The sequence below is a fragment of the Sturnira hondurensis genome, unplaced genomic scaffold, assembly GCF_014824575.4.
Source record: "Sturnira hondurensis isolate 20B ecotype Veracruz unplaced genomic scaffold, ASM1482457v3 Scaffold0016663, whole genome shotgun sequence".
Lineage (NCBI taxonomy): Eukaryota > Metazoa > Chordata > Mammalia > Chiroptera > Phyllostomidae > Sturnira > Sturnira hondurensis.
This window is the reverse complement of record NW_028089294.1, coordinates 3973015-3997384: the sequence shown is the minus strand read 5'-3', so window position 1 is coordinate 3997384 and position 24370 is coordinate 3973015. Positions and strand designations below refer to the sequence as shown.

The 24370-nt window shown below is 48.9% G+C and overlaps 1 protein-coding gene across 4 annotated transcripts in view; it reads left to right on the top strand.

Annotated features, from left to right (window-relative positions):
• THADA (THADA armadillo repeat containing) overlaps positions 1-24370 on the top strand; it is a 293763-nt gene that overhangs the window by 252475 nt on the left and 16918 nt on the right. For 3 of the 4 annotated variants that reach the window (XM_037066489.1, XM_037066492.1, XM_037066493.1), the window contains one exon: positions 2415-2539. In XM_037066489.1, coding sequence (XP_036922384.1) covers positions 2415-2539 — 125 coding nt within the window. Of the gene's footprint in view, positions 1-2414; positions 2547-24370 lie in introns of all 4 variants that reach the window. The other variant, XM_037066490.1, reaches the window with a different exon arrangement.

The window sequence follows — 24370 nt, the reverse complement described above, 5'->3', positions numbered from 1 at the left end:
ACTAGGCCTAACTGTCACCTCTTCCAGGAAGCCTGTGGCAATGATCTTGGTGAGAAATGAATGGGTCAGGGTGAAGCTGTGGCATTGAGGGAAAAGAAAGGACAAGATGGAAAGGACTTAGGTTGAATCATGACTTGGTCTGGAGGTTCCTGTAAAAGGCAATTCACGGGTGACGTCCAGGCTTCTGGCTAAAGTGACTGGAAGGGCTGCTGGTGGCTTTCACCGAACTTAATTTTAAGTTGAAGGCATCTCTGGGATATAAACGTGGAGAAATTTTGAAATTACATGGGCGGGCAGAGCTTGGCTGGCTTCTGGCCACGTTCTCCACCTTCAGGTCTCTTTCCTCACTGCCACCCCCTGTCCTTCCAAACTAATAATTAGGAAAGAGCATCTTGTCATTGGTATTTAGGAAAACCAAGCTTTAAGAAATCCTAAGGAATTCAAAAACATAGGAGGTTTGGTTTTGTTCTATTTTTTTAATTTTTGTAAATTGTGGTATTCCATTTTATTTGTTTTTGAGCCTAGGGTTTAATAAACGAATAACCGAGAACCAAAAGCCATGCCTCAATCCCAACCGACCCTCTCCTGCTGTCTTAGCCCGTATCACCACGCTGTGATTCTGTCCCATCTATTTCTGTTCACCTCTTCCATGCCCAGCCCTGGAGACTAAACCACAGTCCCTGGGTGCAAGGAGCTTCCAGTGTAGCTGCAGAGAGAGGACCTACAGGGTAAAGGAGAGAATTGCTTTTGTTTGGATGGTGAGATTCAGGTTTGAAGTGTTACTGGAGTTCAGACCAGTGAAGTATCTCACATCCCTGGACCTCTGTGAGGAACAAAGTTGTCTTTGATGTCCTCTTAATTCTTTCTTCTGAGTGACTCTGAGGCATTTTTCTTACATCCAACAGGGACCGAAAGAGGACCTTCTATAAATCGAATGATTTAATCATTCGATCCAGAGGAATAAGAACAAAGGTTTGTAAACTTTGGCGAAGTTTCTACAGTGAGAGTAGTATTTTGCAGCGCATTTTCTGGATGACTTTGGTCACTCTAACCCTAGCTCCTATCACACAAAAATGTGTGTGGAATTCCTGAGTGGAACTGGGCAAAAGCCGTTGGTTCATAATTACCAGCGCTGGTTATAGCACTGTAGGCCGTGAGGAAGGAGGTCATTGGGGGCTGGTGACCTATGAGAACTTGAAAAATAGGTACAGAGCTGAGAAACAAAGGACATGAAAGTACATGGAAAGTCAAGGACAGAACCAAGTCATTTAAGGAAAAAGAAAAATTGAAATGGACTAAAGAGGGAAGGTTAAGGTTTTTGAGGGCATAACTGACCATGTTAAAGAAGAAAACATTAAACCCTACAGAACATTAAAATGGACAGATTCTGAAAGACCGAGTAAAACATAAAGCCAGATTTGTAACAGAAAGGAAAGATCAAAACCACAGAGGGAGCCACGCAGTTCTTGGTATGAATGAAGAAGCGTCAGTGACTCTGATACCAGGTTCTCCATGGACCCGTCAGGGAAAGGATAGGCTAAGGAGAGCTCTTAGGACAGGTCTGGTTCTCCACTGAAGACCAGGGATGCATGGTGATGCTCCACAAGCCTAGGCCCACCCCCATGTGCAACAGGTATCCTTTTTATGAGGCCCCACCCACCCATCACCTCCCTCAGGAAGTCTGCCAAGGTTACACCAGTCCACTGTGATGGTTCCCGTCAGTGAGTCACAGCTACACATTTCCATACCTTACTTCTCATTGCCTCCTGTTCTTTGGTTTAATGTTCCTTTGAGTTGCTCAGAGGTAGATACTGTCTTTTCCTGTTCCACCCTCCACAGCACCTAGCGCAGGGACTAGACAGAGTCCCTGCCCAGGGGTAATGGCAGTCAGGTAGTGGGCACCCCACAGACATGGTATGGGCTAGTGCCTTTGTCCTGGTTTCTTGCCCTTTTTCGATTCTTACCCCAAAGCATAATCTTGACTGAAACTTTGCTTTCAGAATTTATAAGCTCAAAACAGTCACTGATATCAACAACGGGCTGGTTTCCCCAAAGCGGTCTTGATGCATAGTGTGTCGTTCCTTAGAACTGTGAGTCACTGTGGACAGCCAGGCCCAGTGCCTGAGTCAGCCAGGTCACACCTTCTGGGTGGCCTTGCCTGGGGCTAGTTGACTCCAGAAACCTTTGGCCATCCAAAAAAAGAGAGAGAGAAGACGCTTCCACACATCCCCCTTACGGCCCTGTCTCTATCCCAATGTTTATCTGACTCTCAGACTTTTCTTTCCTATAGTACCCAGGAAAAAAGGAACGCCCGTTGCTCATTAAGTACCACTCTCCACCCCGATTTCAAGTGGGATTTGTACCTGCTTGTAAATCGCATCCTACGGAACTCGAAGTCCTTTCTGTCTTCTTAGGACTGCACGATACACTTGCCCTCTGGAGGTGTGTGCTCACCCTCCTGCAGAGTGAAGAACAAGCCGTCAGAGACGCGGCCACAGAAACGGTGACGACCGCCATGTCACAGGAAAACACCCGCTCGATGACAGGTACCTCTTCCTTCAGCTTCTGCAAACTCTTTATCGCTGTTACACAGGGTTTGACACACTTTATCAGTAAAGGGCCAGAGAGTGAATATTTTAGGCTTCGTCGGCCGTTCATTTAGTCTCCCTCACAGCTCTGCCGATTTAGTGGGAAAGCAGCCTTAAACAATAGGTAAAAAAGTGGGCATGACTGTTCCAGTAAAACTTTATTTACAAAAACAGGTGGCTGCTGAGAGTTGATCTTCTAGCCATAGTTTGCTGACCCGCGCTCTAGGATACCGTGGAGAAAAATTATTTTCAAAGGTAGCAATCTAATAAACAGTGCCTTTTGTTAGTTACATCCTCCTCCTCTCTGAATAAGGCCAAGTCTTGGTTATCTGTGTGGTTACATAACCTGGGAGTCACAAATGCATCGTTGTGTTCCTCTGTGAGTTTTACACACCATAGGAACAGATGAGTGTGAGTCTAGAGTGTCCTTTTGTGCCTCGGCTCCTTGTTTGGTGGCGATGTTAACCCAGGAAGTAAGAGGGGAGCAGCCTAGGAGGGTAGTTCAAGTTCATAGGCACTCAGCTCATACTATGAGCTGGGCCCTGGTCATCTGTTTGCAATGGCAAATGCTATGGAAGCCAAGGGAACTGTTGGCTGTGGGTGGAAATGGGGCTGCTGGAGAGAAGGGACAGGAGGCAGGTGGAGTAGAAGGTCACGCCTCTAGACAAATGGCCATGTGGGAGGGTGACCTCTCTGGTGGACTGGGATTCCCTGCACTTGGGACTGGGTTTCAGGAAACGTCGCTGGGTTTGCCATCCCAAAGAGAAGCAGGCACACCAGTTTTAGGCAAGGGGGTCACAGGCTGAGCAGAGAAGATTGCCTCAGTGGACAGCAAAATGGAAGGGAAATAGCCAGACAGCGTTTGTAAGCAGTTCAGGGCCCCTCATCCCCACAGTTAGGGCTGCGGTTCCAGGAAGCTTCCCTTGGAACCTGTGGATTCCCGGTACCGTTGTAATGGCCTGGGTACTTTTCTCTGCAGATGTGGCAAGAGCTAGTTTTTTAATAATCTCAGGGATACTCTAGAGCAGGTCCAGCCAGAATCAGCTGTGCCTCCCTGTGGGAAAACCTTCAGGTTTGTGCTGCTAGTGGTGTGCACGCGCCTTCCCCCGCCCATCCCAGCCTGTCCAGGGTCCTAGAGGTCTAAAGTTCCGCCGTGGTTGATTCAGTCCTTTTCTTCCAAACTGTGTGTCTTCCTTAGCAGGAGATGCAGAGCACCCAGCAAGTGTTCAGTGGAGTATAATACGAGGTTTGTCTAGGAGCCTCTCCACCAGAGCTGGGAAGGATCCTTTCATGGTGGAATTCTTAGGTGGACGTCTTCCCTCCTAATCTTTATAGTTTCCACCCTGCTACTATTACTTCTTTCAGAGTTTTTCCAGACTTATTTATAGTAAAACTGTACTGTGTTCTCCCTCCTAATTTGAATTTTTTCTCAAGAAATAGAAGTCAATAGTTATAAATGGAGTGCCTTTTGCATGTGAATTCCACACGTGAAAACCTCTGAGGGAGTAATAAATGTAAAAGGCTAGTTGTCTATCTTTCTGTTCTTTATCTTGGTCTGTAAAAAAGGGTCCGAGGTGTGAAAAGACCAGAAGTCTGTGACAACTAAATGTGGAATTGTGTGTTACCTGGGGCCAGACCCGGTACTGGAGGGGTGAAAAGCCATATAGGAAGTTACAGGAGTAACTGACAACTCTGAACAATTATCTGGAAATTAAAATCAATGTTACGTTTTCTGAATTTGAGGATCATACTGTGGTTTTGTAAGAGAATACTATTGTTCTTAGGAAATCCACAACTGAAATAGTATACTAGGCACAACACCTGGAACTTACTCTCAAATGGTTCAGAAAAAATAAAATTATGTGTGCATATAAGCAATAGACACAGATATGGAATGTCCATAGTTGTATCTTTTCTGTGTACGTGAAATGATTCCAAAATAAAATTTTAAATCCAAATCCATAACTAGAAATGACCAACACGGTATATGCTGGTTGATCATCTTACTGGTTTATCAACAGTGTGACTCCTGTAATTTCCCCCTAAACTGTATAAAAACATTGTCTACCTCTTTTTTAAAACACATTTTGAATGAATTTTTGCATCCAAAAAAATCAAACTCAAGCCAGATTCTTCCAATGCAGAGATCTCAGCAACATGATGTCACTTCTGGGGCACACCCAGCCCTCCCCTGGTGGTCTCTGTGCTGACAGAACCTCCAACATAGGCGTGTCTGCTCAGACCGAGAAGTGGCTGAGGGCGGAGGGTCACACCCCATTTTTCACCTTAGTTGGATGTTCAGCCAGCTGATTTATCAGAACAATATTGTCTTATTTTGACATCTTCCTAGGGCCTCAGCAGCTGATGGCAACTCTGCACACCCCTTCAGGGTTTGCGCTTCACGTTCCAAGTTAGTCATCACTATTAAATCTCGAGTTCCTTGAAAATACACATCATTCATTTTTGTCCCCAAATCAGTGGTTTAATAAATGCCACAGTAAGATAATATCGAGTTATGTTAATATTTAAGATCTCCTTTGAGAATTACACTTAAATATTGGTTGAAATAAATTAAATTAATGCTTACTTTTCCTGGTGAGAAGAAAATAAAACATGAAGATTCCCTTCCTCTGAGATCTCAGCCCGTGAACAAGGGCTGGGTGAGGACCGGAGGAGCCGTGCACCACACCGTCCCACAGCCTGTGGCGGTCAGTGGGGCACAGTGGGGGGGGCAGGGAAGTGCGGGTGCATATGGGCTCTAGGGGGCTCTGGAGAGTAGAGCTGGCCCAAGGAAGGGGTAAATGGGACACAGATGGGAGCATTCGACACAGAAGGAAAAGCCAGAGCTAAAACTTGGAGTTGGGGGGAACTTGGGAGCTGATAGGGCAGCAGCATGTGGACTGGTGTGTCCAGAACACGGCTGAGGCCAGGGGAGTAGAGAAGGAAATTAGGCTAGAAAGTCAGGGGCACCCATACCAGGGATGACTTTCGGTGCCAAGCCAAGGACCTCTTCCAGGTGAAGCGAGGCTGGAGAGGGTTTTAAATGGGAGTAATGTTGCCAGAACCATGTGTGTTGGGAGGGATCAGGGCTAGTGAGTGAGGGAAATTTCGAGGCATGAGCTACCATCGGTGGCGATTGGGGTGGACTCATCAAGATTCAGGGGCTGGTGCTTGTGGGAGGCTGGCGACGAGGGGCAGCAAAGGTGACTTCAAGGTTGCACACCTGCAAGATATCCGTGGGAAAACACCAAGCTGTGCCTCTGCCTCTGATGGAGCAGTGGGCTGTGGCGTTCCAGGAAGTGAAACTGCCCGGAATCCAGAAAGGCACTTAGAGGCCGAAAGTCACTGTGATCTGGGACAGATTATTCCTCGGGCCTTGGAGAGATCAGCTGTGGAAACTGAGAGAGCAAAGGGGAACCTTTGTCTGCTGTAGGAACAGAAAAAACTGTCCAGCTTTGCCCTGCGCTCCCAGAACATGGTGCAGCGGAGCCCAGCATAGTCATTGGCCCTGGGGAGCACTGGGAAGAAACTATCAAAAAAGAGGCAAATGTTAACCAGGTGTTTATCTCCCCAGCATGTCACCTTGAACACAGTTGGCTTTAGGTATAGATTTGTGGAGTGAATTGGTCAATGATTCTGGAAGGCCCAGAGAAAATAGCTACATGTTTACATAGCCTTCATGAGGATAGTGGTGGTGGTTCACTTTTTTTTTAAAGATTTATTTATTTATTTTTAGAAAGAGGAGAAAGGAAGGAGAAAGAGAGGGAGAGAAATATCAGTGTGTGGTTGCCTCTCGTATGCCCCCTACTGAGGACCTGGCCCACAACCTAGGCATATGCCCTGACTGGGAATAGAACTGGCAACCTTTTGGTTTGCAGCCCGTGCTCAATCCACTGAGCTACACCCTGGCTGTTGTTTACTTTTTAAAAAAATTTATTTTCAAATTAAAAAATTGGAATTTTTTTTTTATTTTCTAGAGAGAGGGAAAGGGAGGGAGAAAGGGAAACATCAGTGTGCTAGAGAAACATCCATCAGTTGCCTCCTGCACGTCCCCAGCTGGGGACCTGGCCTGCAACCCAGGCATGTGCTCTGTAGGGAATCAAACTGGCAACCTTCTGGTATGTGGGACGATGCCCAACCCACATGCAAAAGTCAGGGGCACCCATACCAGTCAGGGCTTGTGGTTCACTCTCTTTGCCTGCTGTTTTCTCCTGCTGTCCACATGGTCACCTGGAAGGTGAAACTCACAGCCTATTGGTAACATTCTGACCACCACCTAAGGCTCCCTTCTCTTTGGAAGAAGGACTTAAGGAAGGTACAGCAGAGTAACCCTCTCCACTCCTTACCTCCTCGCTCTCCCGTGCCCATACCACTAAGAGAACAGAAGAAATGGCATTTTTGGCACTCAAGAGTAGGGCATTGAAATTTGCAGCTGGGTAACCAAGTGTTTGGGCAGCATTCCAGGAGAGACCCCGTCTTTCTCCCTCCCCTGCTCTGACTTGACCTCAAGCCTGGAAATACTCTAGAAAGAGCTCTAGTTTCAAGAACAGGAGACAGTCAAGGCCATTGGCTCTGTGGGCCCCACTTCCCAGGGCTCCTGAAAGCAGCTCACTAAGGCCTGTCTTAGACACTAGATCAGGGTTTCACATCAGGTTCCATTTGAGCAGGACTTCCATGTGAGGGAAAACAACCTGGACAACGTTTAAATTTTAATCACCAAGTTCGAATGATTCTCAAGTTAGGCAGACCGAGTTCTGGGCCATAGCAGCATGCTGCTTTTGGAAGGAGAGAGGATTAAAAGGAAAAACATTTAAAAAAATCTCTCAAGAGCCCTGGCTGGTATAGCTCAGTGGACTCTAGAGAGCTACAAAGTGGCCAGAATCCAGCAATTTGGGGTTTATTCCCTGGCCTTCCCATCAGCAAGCGTGTTTGAGCCCCTCGTCTCCTGTGCAGGTTTTTGGCGGGTCTAGAGGCCCCGTGTGCAGAGGTGGGGCTTCTGTGGGCCAGAGGCAGAGTGTAGCTTTCTGCGCCCCCTCCTGAGATCCCCAGCCCTCCCCAACATGGGGTCTCCTTCCTCTAGGGAGGCCTAATTCAGGCACTGCCTCCCTTTCTAGTCAATTTGTGAGTTTCAGGGAAAGGTTTCTGATAAACAACCCTCACTTTAGCTGATGGAAGATAAGAATGTTAAAGAGTATTTTAAGGGGCTCCAAACCTCAAACCCTCTATCAGTTTAGGTTCCTTAAAGAGGACTTCTTGGTAGTAACTTTTTAATTGAGATGTAATGGACATGAGATATAAACTTTCTTATAAAAAATGTACAAAAAAAATTTTTTTTAATGTACAAGGGAGGGCGGGAGGGAAGGAGAAGCAAGCCCTCACCCCACGCATGGCTGGTTCATTTCCTTGGAGTCCTGTCTCTGAGAAGTTCTGGGCCCTCCCTCCCACCAGGCCCCTTACCCACAAGAGATCATGTAAAACTGCCGATCCTCCAAATAGAAAAGTTGAGTGGTGCAACGTTAAATCCCACCTTCTCTCCAACACCCAGCCCTCCAGGACCTCCCTGTCCTCTGGATCCCTCCGGCAGCTCGTTGTGTACCAGCCCCAATAACCCTCAATTCTCTCCTCGTTTATTATTTTCTCTTTCACATGTTTTATTTAGAATTATCTTCCCAACTAGCCCATGGGCTTAGAGACTGTTGTCTGTGAGGTATGCACGGGCGGTCAGTTTGTGTTGATGAGCTGACCTTTCTCCACAGTAGGCCGCCGAACAGGAATTGCCTTGGTCACTCCCTAGTTCTCTAAGGAGATCAGGGTGCCCTTTGGAACAAGAAAGAGCTCCAGCCCTGGCCCGTGTGGCTCCGTTGGTTGGGTGTTGTGTGGCAAAGCAAAAGGTTGCTGGTTGGGTTCCTGCTCAGGGCACATGCCTGGACGGCAGGCCCAGTTGGGGCACATGCAAGAGGCCACCGATGGATGTTTCTTTCGCACATCACGTTGCTCTCCCTCTTTTTCTCCCTCCCTTCCCCGATCTCTAAATATAAAATCTTGGAAGGAAGAAAGGGAGGGAGGGCTGGCTCCAGAACAGGCACACCCACCCTTCCTGCTAGAACCAGCTGAAGGCACAGTGGTTTTCCTCACTCCCTGCAAATCCTGAGGGACTCACTCTCTGAGTCTTGTAGGCTAAGAGTCGGCAGCCCTGTGATATTTGACCCTTCCTTACTCTTACCTGTCGTGTCTGAGTTTCAGGCTGCAGGGCCAGCGAGCCAGCCAGGGACTGCAGTGGCCGTAGGTTTACTGAGAGAGACACCACCGCAGCCTCTGAGCTTGGCATGGGGACCAGAGAGGCTCCAGAATAACAGTGGAGTCTGGCAGGCAGGTGGGAGGGCAGAAACAAGAGCAGGACATAGAAAAATTGAGACAGAGGTTAGAGAACGGGCAGGAGGCAAGTGGCATTGTGGGGCCAAACTGAAACAGCCATATGGCCCAGGGCAAGGTGGAGGGGAAAAGACCCAACTTGGCTCAGATTCCCCCCAAATGCGTTCCTCCTCCACACCCTGTTCCCTCGCACACAGGCACACACATGTGCACCGTCCTCACCCACGCAGACTAGGGAACCCGCATGAGAGCACGCACACACCTCACGTGCTCCGACCCTTTGAGCAAGCAGCCAGGGAGGCCAGGTCACTGTGACATTATACTGTGGCCCCGCAGTGACCTAGTCAGCAAAGCCCGGGGCCCGTGGGGCTCTGTGCTGAGTCACAGACAGTTCCACCCCTGGAACCGCCAGAGCTGCCCCACAAGTCATCCTGCCCACCCAGCCCCCTCGCAGTGGGAGGCCCTGTGCTTTTTGCCAATTCATGCAGGTTCACAGGGTCAGGTCCTAGGAAAAAAGGGGCTCTCCGAAAGTGGGCTTCTGACAGGCTTTTTTCTAATCCACTCAGACACACTCTCTCCAAAGTGTCTTTTCTGTTCAGTGGTACCAGAGCCTGGCCCCAGACTCACTCCCAGAGGGAGTGATACACTCACTTTATGACCAGTGAGTGTAGTCTTTTCCGTGTGTACCACATGTGTGTTTCTGGAGGAGAGAGAGCTGCACGAGGGTGCGCCCTGACACCTGTCTCCAGGCGTGACCTAAACCCCCTTGAGACAGCCAAACCTACTTGCCTCTCATTTCTTTGTACCTGTTTTAAAATTCTAAGTTGTTTCCTCACCGTAGTTCTCACATCTCCCTAGGCGGGCCACAGCTTCTTGTCTCACTATTTAAACCTGAGACAACAAGTGGTGACATCAAATATATTCATTCATTCACTCATTCATTCATTCATTCAGCAAACACAAACTGCCTAAGTCTAAGCCACCTTCCTCTCTTCCTGGGCCCTTCAAAAACCCCAGCCTAGTCTTCCCGCCTCCTCTGCCCTTGTCTACCTGCATTGTGACAATGGCTGTGAAACGGCTCTTAGGGAGCAAGTCAGATGATGCCTCCTGCTCGGAACATTTCCTTGGCTTCCCTTCTTTCTCAGAATAAAGCCCAGCTCCTAAAGTAAAGTAACATACAAATGCCTACCCAGCTCTCTCCCTTTCGTTACTCTCTCCCTTTCGTTACTCTCTCCCTTTCGTTACTCTCTCCCTCTTTCTCTGCTCCAGCCACCCTAGACCGCCAAGGTCATTCAAGCCCCAGGGCCTTTGGACTAGCTGCTCTGTCTACTTGGAATGGCCTTCCCTGGCCCTGCAGGGCTGCCTCTTTGCCATTTCAGTCTCAGCCTCAGTGTTATCTTCACAGAGAGCCTGCCTTGACCAGCCAGTTTACAGTAGGCACTCAATCATTTGCTATTACTTCATCCCCTGGTTTAATTCTCTGCATAGTCCTTTCACTATCTTATTGTTTTACTGTTTATTTACCTTGTTTGTCTCCATCCACCAGAATAAAAGGATTTTTGCCTGTTTGATTTGTTCCTGAATTCCCAGAACCTGGCACTTAATAGATGCTCAAGAAAAATCACTGTTAGATAATCAGCTGAATGAAGGGATGGAGGGATGTGTCAATCACAATAGTTACACACAATGAAGAGATCAATGTTTTCAGAATCAGACTAAGGCTTGCCTCGGAGCTGTTTGAATTCAGATTGTAAAATTGCCCTGAGGCGGGTGTTCTGGCAGATTAGATCAGCTACCTTGGGCCTCCACCTCTTCCCAGAGACTTTGATTCCAAAGGGACCTAATAGAACATCTACTGAGCCTAGGCTGCTGCCTCATCCCCGACTAACTCCACCTTTCCCTCACCATTCCACCCTGGCCCGTGCTGGGTGGAATTTCTTGGGCAAGAGTTTCCTCCCCAGGGGCCCAGGGGCCGAGCATGGGGAAGACCCTTGAATTGATCCTCAGTTGGTAGTCAAGGCACTGGGGCCAGTGCCCGAATGTATCCATGGGAAGGCAAAGGTTGGTGGCAGCAGCTCTGAGAATGGGCCCCTCCCCCTGGGGCCCCTGGGCGGGGGGTTCTTCCCCCTACTTAGCAGGCCTCTGGGGGGGCGGGGGCAAGGAGCGGGGGACAACATTATCCTCTACCTGCTCCTCCTTTGTCTTACCTCTTTGAATCCTCACTCCACTCTATGAAATAACATTTTTTGCCATTTTCTCCATGTTAAATACGAAGAAGCCGGAATTCAGAGCATCCTTGAAGGTGTCCTGTGGAAGATGCGTGGAGCCAGAACTGGAGCCCTGGTTCCCATGCTGCCAAAGGCCTTGCCCTTTCTACACCTCTTCTAAGACAGGCAGGGAGTCCAAACCCAGCCTCCAGGCTCAGAACCTAGCCAGCCGATGATAGAAAGGGCATGTTGAGCATCTTCTAAGCTCAGTGCTGTGTTTGAAAGGAAGAGCCTGGAATCAGAACCCAAGAAGATGGATTGGGACCTGAGAGTGCAGATACACAGAGTCCATCCTTGGAAAGGGAGTAGAAGCTGTGGTCCCCGGGGCAGTTGTAGCAGTGAGGGGTGGCGGCTTGTCCTGCTTCTAGGCTGATCGTGCCCGCATTTGCCAGCCCCCTTCCTAGACGAAGGGACTCACACAACTTGAGGGTTTTGGAGCCTCTAATGTACAGGCATGGAATCTGAAGCCCAGGAAAGGTCTGTGATTTCCCCAGGGCCACATAGCTGGAGGGGAATGAGCTCTAAACCCAGGGGCACTGAGACACAGAGCAGCACTTCCCTGCTGCTCCCCAAGCCTTGATTTACAGAAAGGAAGTGACCGAAATATAGGGGTACCCACAGAATAATCCAACTCCCGGGTGGGTGGACATGGTGCCGTGGGTGAGGGCTGAGGAAAGGGAAGACAGCTCTGAAAGGAGGGTTTGTGGGAACTACAGCGTCCCAGGGGCGGGAAGAACAGGGTGTCCTGGGAAACCAGCCATCTCCCAGCACTAAAGCCACAGCCTGCAGTCCGCCAAGCTGCCTCCTGGGCTTCCTCCCATCCGCCCTCTCCCAGGGCTGTGCAGGCACTGTCGGGTGGGCTTCAGGGGAGGAAGCACAAGGAGTTGGGAAGTGCAGCCTCTGGCATTGCCCAGACGGACTGACAGGGGTGGCTGTTGAAGGAAGACAGCTATACCGGAACTAGTTCTCTCTTTCCATTTATTCCTTCGAAATGAAGGTGCTCCATCAAGGCAGGAGCTGGTGTTCCTCCCCTCCACCTCCCCCAGCTTTGGTGGCCGTCTCTGCAGAGCCCGTTAACCAGGTACCAAATTGCCTTTCCCATCAGTTGCTGTCCCAGAAAGCCTGGCCCCTGACATTCACCTGCGTCTCAGTGTGTACGTCACTGGCAGCTGGCTCCCTGACGTGCAAAAACAGATGCAAACTAATGCTCATGTCTTAAATCTGGGAGCACGTTGCCACCGCCGCTGCGTACCTGGCTGGGCCTGGTTGCTAGGGAGATGGCATTTTTTCTACAGCCTCCCAGTGACTAAGCCCAAGAGAGACAACAACAGGCTCCTCTTGAGGAAATGAGGGTCATTTTTGTATCACTTTGCCTCCACTGTTGTTCCTGAAAGCCAGGCTCCCTGGGCCAAAGGTCCCCGATCCCTGTGGGTGACGCTGAGCCCACAGTCTGGGGCCGAGGCCATCTGGTTCTGATGGTGCTGGCAGGGTTTTTCTCCCTCTTAGTCAGGGCAAGCCCAGGACCCCGTGATCCTCAGTCTCCTGCTTGTTGGGCACAACTCTGCTCTCCTGTGCTTTCCTTTTCTGACCTCGGGAGCCTCCCCTTCCACAGGTGGCTCCCTCTGGAGGCAGGATCCCTCTTTTCACTATTGCAACAAAGTCTTCCTCTGTGAACCTAAGCCCGTGTCAGGGGGCAGGGCCACCTCTCTGTCAGGGGTGACCAGGTGGACCCGGGCTGGCCTTTCCCGAGCACACTGTCCCCACCTTGCATTGGCCCTGACCCCTGCCCTTTCCCCATCCTTGTTCAGAGGACCAGTCCTCCTCTGGCCCCAGCATTCAAATGACTGGCAGCTCTGAGCTGCTGCTACACAGCTGCTGCCCGAGAAAGTACACCTGGCCACTCTCACTGCCCCTCATTCTTCAGCGTCGTGCTGTTACCCCAGGAGGTGTGAAGGGTCAGGTCAGAGACGTAAGAAGCCCCCATCCAGCCCACAACACCCTGCCAGTGCTCGAGTCTCACAGTGACAGCCAGGGCTTCCTTGTCCTGCCGCTCTTCCTGGATGACAAGAATCCACGCTGCAGGAGCCCTCGCAGGCAGAAGAACAGAAGAGAAGGTGGCCCTGGGGGTGCCAGGGCATGACAGGGAGGATTTGTATCTGTGTGGATGGGGGGGAGCGTGCATTTGGATTGACAGGGAGGTTGGCGTCTGATGAATGTGTGTGCCTCTCAGGACGGCCTTGTGAGGAGCTCACGGAAGCAGTCTGGATGTGGACACATACGTGGGTATCATGAGGAGAGTGGGATGTTAGAAGACACACTCTGGCCAGTTCAGTGCTGCGTCACAATTAGCAAGAGAAATCCCCCCTCCTCCTACCTAAATGAGCAGGAAATCCTCGCTGTGCTTCAGTCATTCAGCTTTCAACAGGGATTCCGTGTGAGGCTGGTCTGCAGGAGGAAAGGCAGGGGCATCAGGTGAGAAGCAGAGACAAGGGTTGGCCTTAACAGTAGTGTCTGTCTGTCTGTCTCTGTCTCTTCCTCTCCACTTCTCCACCCGACCTCCAACTGAGGTACCCAGGTTACTGGAGGACAACCAAGGGTCTTGGTTTGGGGCATATCTTGAAATGGACTTTCAAAATATTTTCTTGGGGTTTTAAGCATGAAACAGCTGGTGTTTGGTCAGAGTACAGATTTGGCACCTGTCACAGAGAGACCCAAGTTACGAGTGGCTTAAACAAGATAGCAACTTATTTCTCCCTCCCCACATAAAGGCTCAATGGCCCGCTGAGGTGGCTCATAACCGTTAGGGCCCCACACCTCCTGTCTTGGTGCTCTGCCGTGTTCAGTAGGCCCCATCCCTCTCGTGGCCCGAGGGGGCAGTTCCAGCTCCCACTGCCACACCCCCGACCCAGTGAGCAGGAAGGCGGGCAGGGAAGGGCCCACCTGCAGGTCCCACAGTCACCTCCAGCCGTGTCTCATTAGGAACCGTCACGCGCCACAGGGCTCAGCAAATGAGGCTCACAGGCATAGCTGAAAAGTCTGCTTCTGTAAGGGGGGAAGATAGATTTGGGGAGATAGGACCTTCGCTTCTCGCATCGCCCGTCTTCTAGTTCTCACACAAGGCACTAATCACTGAGTTCCTGGAAAGTTCTAGCTCCTGCTCAGAGCTGCAGACACCGAGATAAATAAGATAGAGCCTTAAACTCTTGGGAATCTACCCCTCTTGGGTGTCATTCCAAATTAAGTCAACAGGTTTCCTTTTATTTGCATCCAAATGATTTTTTTTAAATCTTTCATTTATTTATCTTTAGAGGGGAAGGAGAGAAACATCAATGTATGGTTGCCTTTCGTGCGTCCCCTGCTGGGAGTTGGCCTGCAGGGAACCAGCCTGCAACCCAGGCATGTGCCCTGACTGGGAACCGAACCTCGATCCTCTGGTTCACAGGCCTGCGCTCAATCCACTGAGCTACACCAGCCAGGGCTTCCAAATGATTTTTTTTAGCAGCCTACATTTTATAAGGAAAGAGTAATTGGTAATCAACAATAAGAATTTTTATCTAGATTTTTTTCACTAACTTGTTTAGTTGCTCATCTCCGTTGCATTTCTTAGGACCACACACATCACCCAAAATGCAAAAAATAACAAAAAGCAAAAAAGCAAAACCCAGCTCTATCAGGAAATAAGACTGCAAAGCTTGCGATTGCATTGCCCACAGTTAGAAGTTACTAGAGAGGTGTCTCTTTAGTGGAGGGGATGGGGGAGACCACACTTAGAAGAGACCCAAGAACGGGGACACGGAGAGGAGTCTGGAGGTCCTCTCCTCAATACAGCTGCCCTGTCCCTCCACCATGCCATTGTCCACACTGGTCTTCCACCTACGCTGTCCCCATCCACTGGCATTGGTGGTACTGGTCCCACAGGCCCCACCCACACCTCACCCCTTTCCACACAACCTTCCAGGCCTTTGTATTCTCTTTCCTTCTGTGAGACCCTGTTTAGCCTTTGTATTGTTTCTTGGTTATCATCCCACCCACACTATAGGCTTTTTAAGGGCAGAAGCCTCCATCACAGCAAAACTGGGCAGGCTGAATGCTTGACCAGGTCACGGCAAACGGGCATATTACTCCGCAAGCATGGTGACGCCTCTTTTGGTGGTGAGTGTGGTTTTGGGATTTAAGGTGGGTGGCTCCACTTGGGTCGGGGTTGCCGCCCAGCCACACAACGAGCCCAGTGGTCCCCAGTGAGCCAGCACCGAGTCTTCAGGGTCAGGCTAAATTGGGGCGAGCAGGGGCTCCCCGAGCGTCCCAGTTCCGTTACACCAGAAAATGAAATGCCCCTCTTCTTTTAAGAGCCAGTCATAGAACGTAGTGGTTCTGCTGCAGAGTTGCGTGTTAACTTTTTTCAAAAGTAGAAGAAAAAAATCAGATTCCTGCCCTCTCCTCCCACTTAATCTATTCCAAATGAGAGCTTGGAGGAGGCCAGCTCCCCAACCTGCTCTGTTGAGCAGATTGGTTTCTGCTGTGGAGCGGGGCCAGCTGGGAGAAACGGAGTGAGGAAAATACGTGGAACCTGACATGAAGGATTCAGTTTGTGTTTGGAAAAGGGCTCGGGTGGTTTTCAGGGTTGGAGTTACTGCTTGGGCGTGTTTGAAGAAACAGAAGTGAGCAGCACCCGACCCACAGCCTTGTGGGCTTTTCATTCCGCTCCTCCTGCCTGGGCCGATCCCTGTTAAAGATGCCTCGCTTGGCAAGCTGACCAAGAAACCTTCCTTCATAAATAACTCTCAGGGGGCGACAGGAGTGATAACAGACACTTTAAGTGGGAGCCGGGCCACCTCCAGCCCTCGGGAAAGGTCACGCATGGGCCTGGCTCTGGGACGCTTGTGCCAAGGCAAGCGAGCGCTCTTCCAGTTCACACTTTGGTTACTGTAGTTTTGTTTTTCCTCTGACCTCTGACCAGCAGGAAGATTGAGGCTCTGATTGTGAGTGCTGTTTTTATTTTTCATATTCTATTTTTATACTTGAGCCGTGGTTATAAAATATACACTCAAAAATGTTGGCTGTGCACCCAGGAGACTGTCCAGATGCGGTGTCAGGGCTGCTCCCAGCTGTGCTCCTGTCCCCACCCCTGGCCTTTCCAGGAGGGCCAGGAGGGACAGGGGAGACAGCAGTGGCTGGAAGAGACCCATTGAACTGTGAGAAGAATCTTGGCCAAGTATTTTAGACTTGACTCTAAGAAGTTGGCGGGGATATTTTTCCGGTGGCTTCCCAGGCACACAGTGAGGAGTCAGAACCCTCAGAAGCAGAATTCCCAGTTTCAGATAAAAGGTTCATTCATCTCCATATGTACAATTCCCTTGCCGCCGCCCCCCCCCCCTTCCCTCACCATCTACCAGAAGGTGTGCACGGCGTGGCGTTTAGGTAAAAACGATGAATGTTTCTTTCATTCACCACCATTTGCTGTTTGTCACGTTTGTGTCACCATATAAATCAGAGAATGGGCATAAATCTTCCCCAGTGTTGACCTTCCCTTGTTCTCCAGCCAGTTCCAACCACCAACCCCCCAGCCCAGCACTCTTCCTTTTTCCCCCAGACTCCTCCCTGCCCTTCTCCTCCAACCAGAGGTCTAGTAACCTTCTGATGTCATTTCCCCCTTGGTTACAAGCAGTGCTGGGTCTTTTTGAACAGACTTGTCCATAAATCCTAGATTGTTTTTCATCTTTGAAAAAGCCACTTCTATCAGCAAGTCATTATTCACATGTAAAGGGCAGGGAAAAGTTCACCAAATTTCAAACTTCAATTTATTTTCACTCTATTTTACAGCATCAACTCCCCAGAAACCATAGAAACTTTTAAAAAATCAGTCCCAAGAGGTGAAGTGCCCTGTGACTTAGCCTACTAGAACCAGAGCCGGCTACCTGGGAAGGGTCGGGGGGGCGGGGTGTGTAGAACAGGGGAGAGTGAGGGTGTGTTTGCCTAGATTGGAACTGGCTGGCTCTAATCCCCAGGGAAAATAATCACAGCGTCTCAGAGAACTAAACACTCACTGTTCTCATTTTAGGGTGGTGAATTTGGTGGGTGGGAAGATTTGGGGAGATGGGTGATATTTATAATGAAAGGCTTAACTTAGCTGATACTATAAATTAAAAATAAGGAATATAGTATAATATAGCTAATGGCTAGAGTGTGCTTCAATTTCATGTTATACCAGCTCAAGAAAAGATGGAGGGAAAGTGAACTTGAGCAGATGGGAAGAGAAAGGAGGGAAGGGGTCGGGTGGAGCTGGGGCAGAGAAACAGATCCCCAGTCTAGGACCTCCCTGGCTCTTTGTGTCCTTCTGCTTTGTCATCCCCAGCATTTTGGCTTTGACCTCATGCTTCTTCTCATGGTTACGAGATGGCTGTTGCACCTTCAGATATCGCCTCAATATACTAAGTAGGAAAGAAAGAGGAAGAATTTAACAATAATTTTACCTCGAAGCTCTTTTTATCCAGGAAGAAAAAAATGTCCCCAGCAGATATTCCTCTATGTATTTCTGACCAAGTCTGGGTTCGTGGCCCTTGTAGCTACCAGGGTAGGCTGAGGGGGAGAGTCATGCGAAGGAGAGTGAGAGGCACCAGACACAGCACCTGCAGCAGGACCCGTCACCTCCCAGAGCAGAACTGGACATCTGTTTGCAGGGAAGGGGATGGCTGTTGGGGGGCTACTGGGCAAGGACTTAGCGTGTACCAGGGAGTGCCATGACACGTGTAGGGAACTGTTAGTCCAACACGAGGAGTGGAGAATGTGAGTGCGCTGGGGGAAGGGAGAAAACTAACAGCAGAGAGGTGAGGGCCAATTCTTCAAAGGGCAAGAATGCCCTGTGGATTGCTTGGCTGTCTGTGGGAACCTTTCCAAGTTCTAAGTAGGAGGCTGAGGAGATCATTGCACGTTACCTAGCAGAGGGGAGGGAGGGATTGTAGTGACCTCTAAAGCAGAGATTTTCACACTTCAGTGTGTGCACAGATCGCCTGAGGCTCCTGTGAACAGGAGTTTCTGATTCAGTAGGCCTAGGGAGGCCACGGGATTGTACATTTCTTATAAACTCCCAGGTTGTGTTGATGCAGCTGATCAAGAGACCATGTTCAGACCTGACTGGTGTGGCCCAGTGGGTTGGACATCATCCTGCAAACTGAAAGGTTGCAGGTTCGATCCCCAGTCAGGGTACATGCCTGGGTTTTGGGCCAGGTCCCCTGTTGGGGCATGTGAAATGCAGCCAATCAATGTTTCTCTTCCTCCTTCCCTTCCCCTCTCTCAAAAAAATTTTTTAAAAAACTTTTTAAAAAATCAATAAATGAAGAACAAGAGGCAAAAAGGTAAAAACCAAGCACTTTGTAGAAGAAAAGAAAGCCACAAACAGTACACAGATGAAAAAAATGCTCATCTCAATGACTGATAAACACCAACTAGAACAATGCCCTGTTGTTTTCCTCCCATCTTACTGGCAGTGAATCCAGAGACTTGCCCTTACCCAGAATTGCTAAGGCTGTGCAGGAACAGGTGTGATCTCAGCTGGTAGGACTGTGAATTGGTACGTTATTGGAGGGAGTTCAGTGGTATCCACAGAAATGTTAAGTGCATGCACCACTGGATCCAGTAATTCCACTTCTAGGAATGTACCCTGTAGAGGGATGTGCACGTGTGTAAAGGTGTACGTACAAGGTTATTTCTTTCAACATCGCTTATACCAGGAAAAGGAGCAGCCTAAATGTCCATCAAAGGATTAGTTAAACAAACTTTGATAACATCCACATACCATGTGACAGTTATAAGTAATGGACTAAACCTCTAAGGACTGACATGGAAAGGTATCCATGATGTGCCCTTGCCTGAAAAAAAGCAAATAGTGGAACAGAATGTATGGAATGAACCCATTTTAGTCTATAATTATAGTGGCTATTATTATATATTATATATAAATACATGATTTGTTAAAGTCCAGAGGCCATGTATTACGAATTACATCTTCAATACCTACTGGGACCTGGCCAGAAGCATAAATGCATGAACTGGCTGGGTGTGCAATCTGCGGACATAGTAGGGGCAAGGGGGATAGAGGAGCACTTGCCGACTCAGCCACAGCCAGTTGTTGCGATGTGTAACTGCACCATGACCCTCCCCCTGGAGTCCTGTGAGCAGCAGCTCTTTCTGTTTCAGCCCCAAGATGGCTTCTTGGCCCCTTGGCAAGGGCAGTGGCCCCTGTCAGCCTCACTTTAGGTCCTTTTTAACAAGTGCTAGGTGAACCGGGAGCTTCTGGTTGAGGGCAGCTTCACTGTCCCTGTCCCCTGGTCATGGTGGCATGGGCTCAGTCAAGCCACTCAAAAAATCATAGTGACCGAAATTGAGTAAGATGTTTTTTAGCATCCTATGATTTATGGACAGTATTTTGGTTTGGCTTTATGTGTTCCTTCATGTTCTGCAAGGTGGCTCTCTACCTCAGAATCTCCAGACTTCCAGTATTTTCAGGAAGTGCCACATGGGCCAGGTTACCCTCAATCCTAGCACAACCCTGTACAGAGTTACTCTTTCAGTCTCCACAACGCTCCTCAGCAGGGGGGGGGGGGCAACACAACCCCAGCTGTCCTGGAGGACGGCAGGAGACAAATAGCTCAGGGAGGGGAAAACTTGAGCATCGATACCCCCAGTTGCTGATTTCTTTCTTTTTTTATATAATTTGGGGTTTTTTGTTTTTTTTTAATTTATTTAATTATTTTTCAAGTACAGTTTTCTGTCTTTTACTCCCATCCCATCCCACTCCCCGTGCTCTCCCCCCTCCCATTTCCACCCTTCTCAGTTGTTGTCCATGTATCCTTTATATATGTTCCTCTAAATCCCTCCCCTATTTCCCCTGAAATTCCCTCCCCTCTCCCCTCTGGTCACTGTCAGCCTGTTCTCTATTTCAGTGTCTTTGGTTATATTTTGCTTGCTTGTTTGTTTTGTTGTTTAACTTCCTGTTAAAGGTGAGATCATATGGTATTTGTCCTTCAACACCTGGCTTATTTCACTCAGCATAATGCTTTCCAATTCCATCCATGTTGTTGCAAAAGGTAGGAGCTCCTTCTTTCTTTCTGCGGCATAGAATTCCATTGTGTATATGTACCACATAGTTTTTGATCCATTCATTTACTGATGGGCACCTAGGTTGCTTCCAACTCTCGGCTGTTGTAAATTGTGCTGCTCCCAGTTGCTGATTTCTATCCTGCTTAGCAGAATCTCCGTGCCACTTCACTTCTCATTTCCAAAGGTGACCTTCAACTTGATCTCTCCCATGACCCTCAGTGTAGACATTGGCCTGGTCATTGAGCTCCAGTCCAAAGAATGGTTTGGCCTCTGGTGTATGGTTGCTGCATTTAGCAAATAAAAATCCAAGATACCCAGTTCAACTTGAATTTATAAAGCACACTTAATTTCCTTGTACAAGTATATGCCCTATGCAAATTTGGGACATACTTATACTAAAAAAGTTATTCATTGTTTACCCAGCATTCAAATTTAGTTTAGTGTCCTCTGTTTAAACCAGCAATTCTTCTCCAGTGGGCTCCCCCATCCCAAGAAGGGAGACATCTAAAAGTTTAAGGATAAAGTTTAGTAGAAGTTGTAAGTGAGAGTTACCCACAAACAAGCCTTGCCATTCAGGGTCACCTCACCCCAGCCCCACTGAACACCCCCCTTTTTGTGCCTCCGCTCTCCTCTCACTTGCGTCCCTGCTTCTGAGCTTGGGCCTCTGCTTGGCCCTGGGCTTTCTCTCTCTCAGTAGGCGGCTTTCTCCTACACTCACCTCTCCCGCTCCTTTTTCCTCATTTTGCTCTTGCTGGTCCGTAACATGTAATTAAAATTTACATATTTTGAGTGTTGGTTATAATTACTAAATAAGGTTTTGTGTTCTTCCTGTAATTTAAACAGCAGAGGAATTTAACTTTGTGCTTGTGTTTTATTTTCCTTTCATTGATAGTGGCCTTAAGTTCATTTTTAGCTATGTGAATGAATCATTGACCTTCACCTTGAGCGGAAAGGTCTCCCATTTCCAGAATGACCTCATATGCATTCCTAAGATGCCAACGGGGAAGGTAGGAGTGGAGTAGAGTGAGTGGGAAGACAGTGGGGGATCCCGCTTAGTTGGCCCATTCAGGGGAGAACGGGGCTCGGAAACCCCTGTACTGCCCCAAAGCCTAGCTTTTCGGAATTGGTCCCAGCTGCCCGAGGTGGGGCATACTTCTCTCCTCTTTGTGCCTGACCACCTGACTACTTACCAGTGAGAAGCAGCCCCTAATAAACAGTGTAGAACACACTCTAGAGCCAATGACTGGGGCCCCAGTGGCCTCCTACTTCTATTCTTTGCCTTTCCCAATGAAACTGATGCTTAAGCCTCCATGTGCAGGCTTCCTCCCCCAATAGGTGGGGTCTGAGCAGTTTTCTGAGCTGCTGCCACAGTAGAAACTCCAGTTTCTTGTTGCTGCTGAGCGACTCTCCCGGCCTTTGTTTCCCTGTCCCCACTCTCCACCCACCAGCACAGGGACCTCTGCCCATAACCAAGGAGGTGCTTTCCCATCTGGAGGGGCAGTGCTGTCCTGGAGAGACAGTAGTGGTCTGCAGGTCAGAGCCACCTCTAATTCCGAACTATTGGTTCTACTCTCTCTCTGCCTGAGTTTCAACATCTTTAAAATGGGGGTAACCACATATCTCACAGAATAAGCTATATGAAAATAAGAATAAAAACTAATGTCAAAAGGTAAACGAGTTTCCATCCCCGGTCCACATGCTAAATGATATTTTTTTTAGTGCTGGAAACCAAGAAACTTGCTATTTGTTATAGAATCATTTTTATTTACCAAAGAGAGAAACTTATCACTTTGTTGTGAAGGTATCTTTTTATTCCTTCTATGTCAGATTCATGAACACCTAGGTGTTCTTTGCTGTTTCTCTTTCAGGCAGGAGAAAATTTAAAAGAGGCTGAGGGAATAGGTGTGTCTCCCTTGACATTGTATCATGTGTTTCAATAGAAGGGACTTTGGCTCTTTCAAAAGTTTGACCTGGCAGTTTGTGACCAACTCGAGTTTTCTTCTGCAGAGGAGGCAGCCACATGAGTTGGAGTTCAACACTTGCCAAATGGCTGTAGCTACCCAAGGAATTTTGGATCCGACCTCTCAGCTTTGAGGGGAATAAAATAACAAAGCCTCACCCACCCAGAGTCTGTTGCCTTTTGCTGGGCAAAGTCATGTCAGCCGTTCAGCGCAGAGGCTCTGCCCCAGCTGGAAACCCGATAATGAGCGAGGCTTAAGAACCTGAGCTTCCCAGAGTGTGTGGGAAACTGAGCGTTAGAGGCCACAGCATTCCTACTCTGATACTTGGACGGAGCTTGTGCATTCCCTTGGTTACAGCCACTGGGGGCTACAGACAGCACGGAGGTTCAGCCAGAGCCTTGTCTCGGCAGTTACCGAGGGGCCCAGGCCCGTGGTCACCTTGAAGTTCTGTTCAGCCCTCCCCTTCAGAGCAACCCCACAGCAGAGAGAAACAATGAAAGTCAGCCACACCCGTGGAAATTCATGTCGGGGAAAGAAAGCAACAGCAGGATCAAAGTCTCCTGCAACCCAAGAATTCCTCAGCAGCTCCTGTCCCTTCATAATTATGGTTTGGAGACTTGCCAGAAAGCAAAACCACTTAGCATGCCATATTTAACAATGAACAGTTTTCTGTGTTCATAATAGTCACTGTGCAGAGCAAATGGGCACCTTGAACAAAGGGTAGGGTATTTATATGTGTATATAAAATAATACGCACTACCTTAAACCGAAGCATGTCTGCAGGGAAGAATGTGGGACTTCCCTCTGCACTGGTACCTGTTTTATGAGTGAGTTGGAGAAAGACCACGTACCCTGCCCCCATCCCCACCTCCTTCCACTTAAACACACACACACACACACTTTGTTTAACCCAGAATTTTCCAAACTTATTTAGTAGCCACACCTTTTTTAATCCTTTTGGTTGGTTTTAGAGTTTGGATTTTTTTGTTTTAAATATCTACTAACATTCTAAAAAGCCAGTGTCTCAAGGAAATGATGGCCAAAGAGGGTAGGGATCAAGGATTTACACCGGGGGAAGAGAGAGGAAACAAGTCCCAAGCCTCAAACAAGTCCACGGTGACTGTGAATTCTGGGCCCGAGTCTGTGCATCAGTTTGGAGACCACCCCCGTGTGGACCCTGTTTCTGTGTCATTGTTTGTTCACTCAGTCGTTTATTGGACAAACGCTTGTCACTGGGGGGAATTGGAGAATGGCTGCCAAGAGGAAAGTTCACTGGAACTGAACCTTAAAGAATGGGTATAATTTCAGTGAGGAAGAATGGGGAGCATTCCAGAAAGACGGAGGTGGCCAAGTGTAGGCCTGTTCGGGAAAGGAATGAATTAGTATGGTGCAAGCCTCAAGCGCATGAGTAGGATGGGGTGAGATGAACGTGGAATTTGGGGTAGGGCCTCTGGATCAAGCAGGGCTCTGTCACATGCAAAAAATGGGAAGGCAGACCCAACCTGCTTTAGCACAGAGGGGCATATTGGGTCATGTAAGTAAGAATTCTGGGGCAAGGGCTGGCTAAAGATGTGGTGTCGTTCCAGGGTTCAAACAGTGTCCCAGGGAACTCATTTCTTGCCATTTCTTCCCATTCCCACCCCTGGCTCTTAGCTTGCTTCTGTCTTCTGATAGGCTCTTGTTTGCTTTGGAGTTGGAAGACAGCTACAGCGGTTCCAGCTTCTAGATGTGTCACTAAAGTCTCAGCGCTTTTGAAATGGCTCTAGTTGGGTTCCAGGCCCATCCCAGAACTAATCTCTGATGTGGGGAACATGACCCCTGATTGGCTTACACTTGGGGCAGGTGTCCCTACCTGACACCGGGGCAGAGTGAATTCCACCCAAGTGACATAGAGTAAAAGGTATGGAGGGGCTGGCACTGCAAGGGGAGATGGGGGCACTGCTCTCCCAAAAAGGTGGCTGGGCCCTGGTGGTGTGGTTAAGTGGGTTGAGCACTGACCTGCAAACCGGAAGGTCACTGGTTTGACTCCCAGTCAGGGCACATGCCTGGGTAGCAGGCCAGGGACCCAGTTGGGGACGTGCAACAG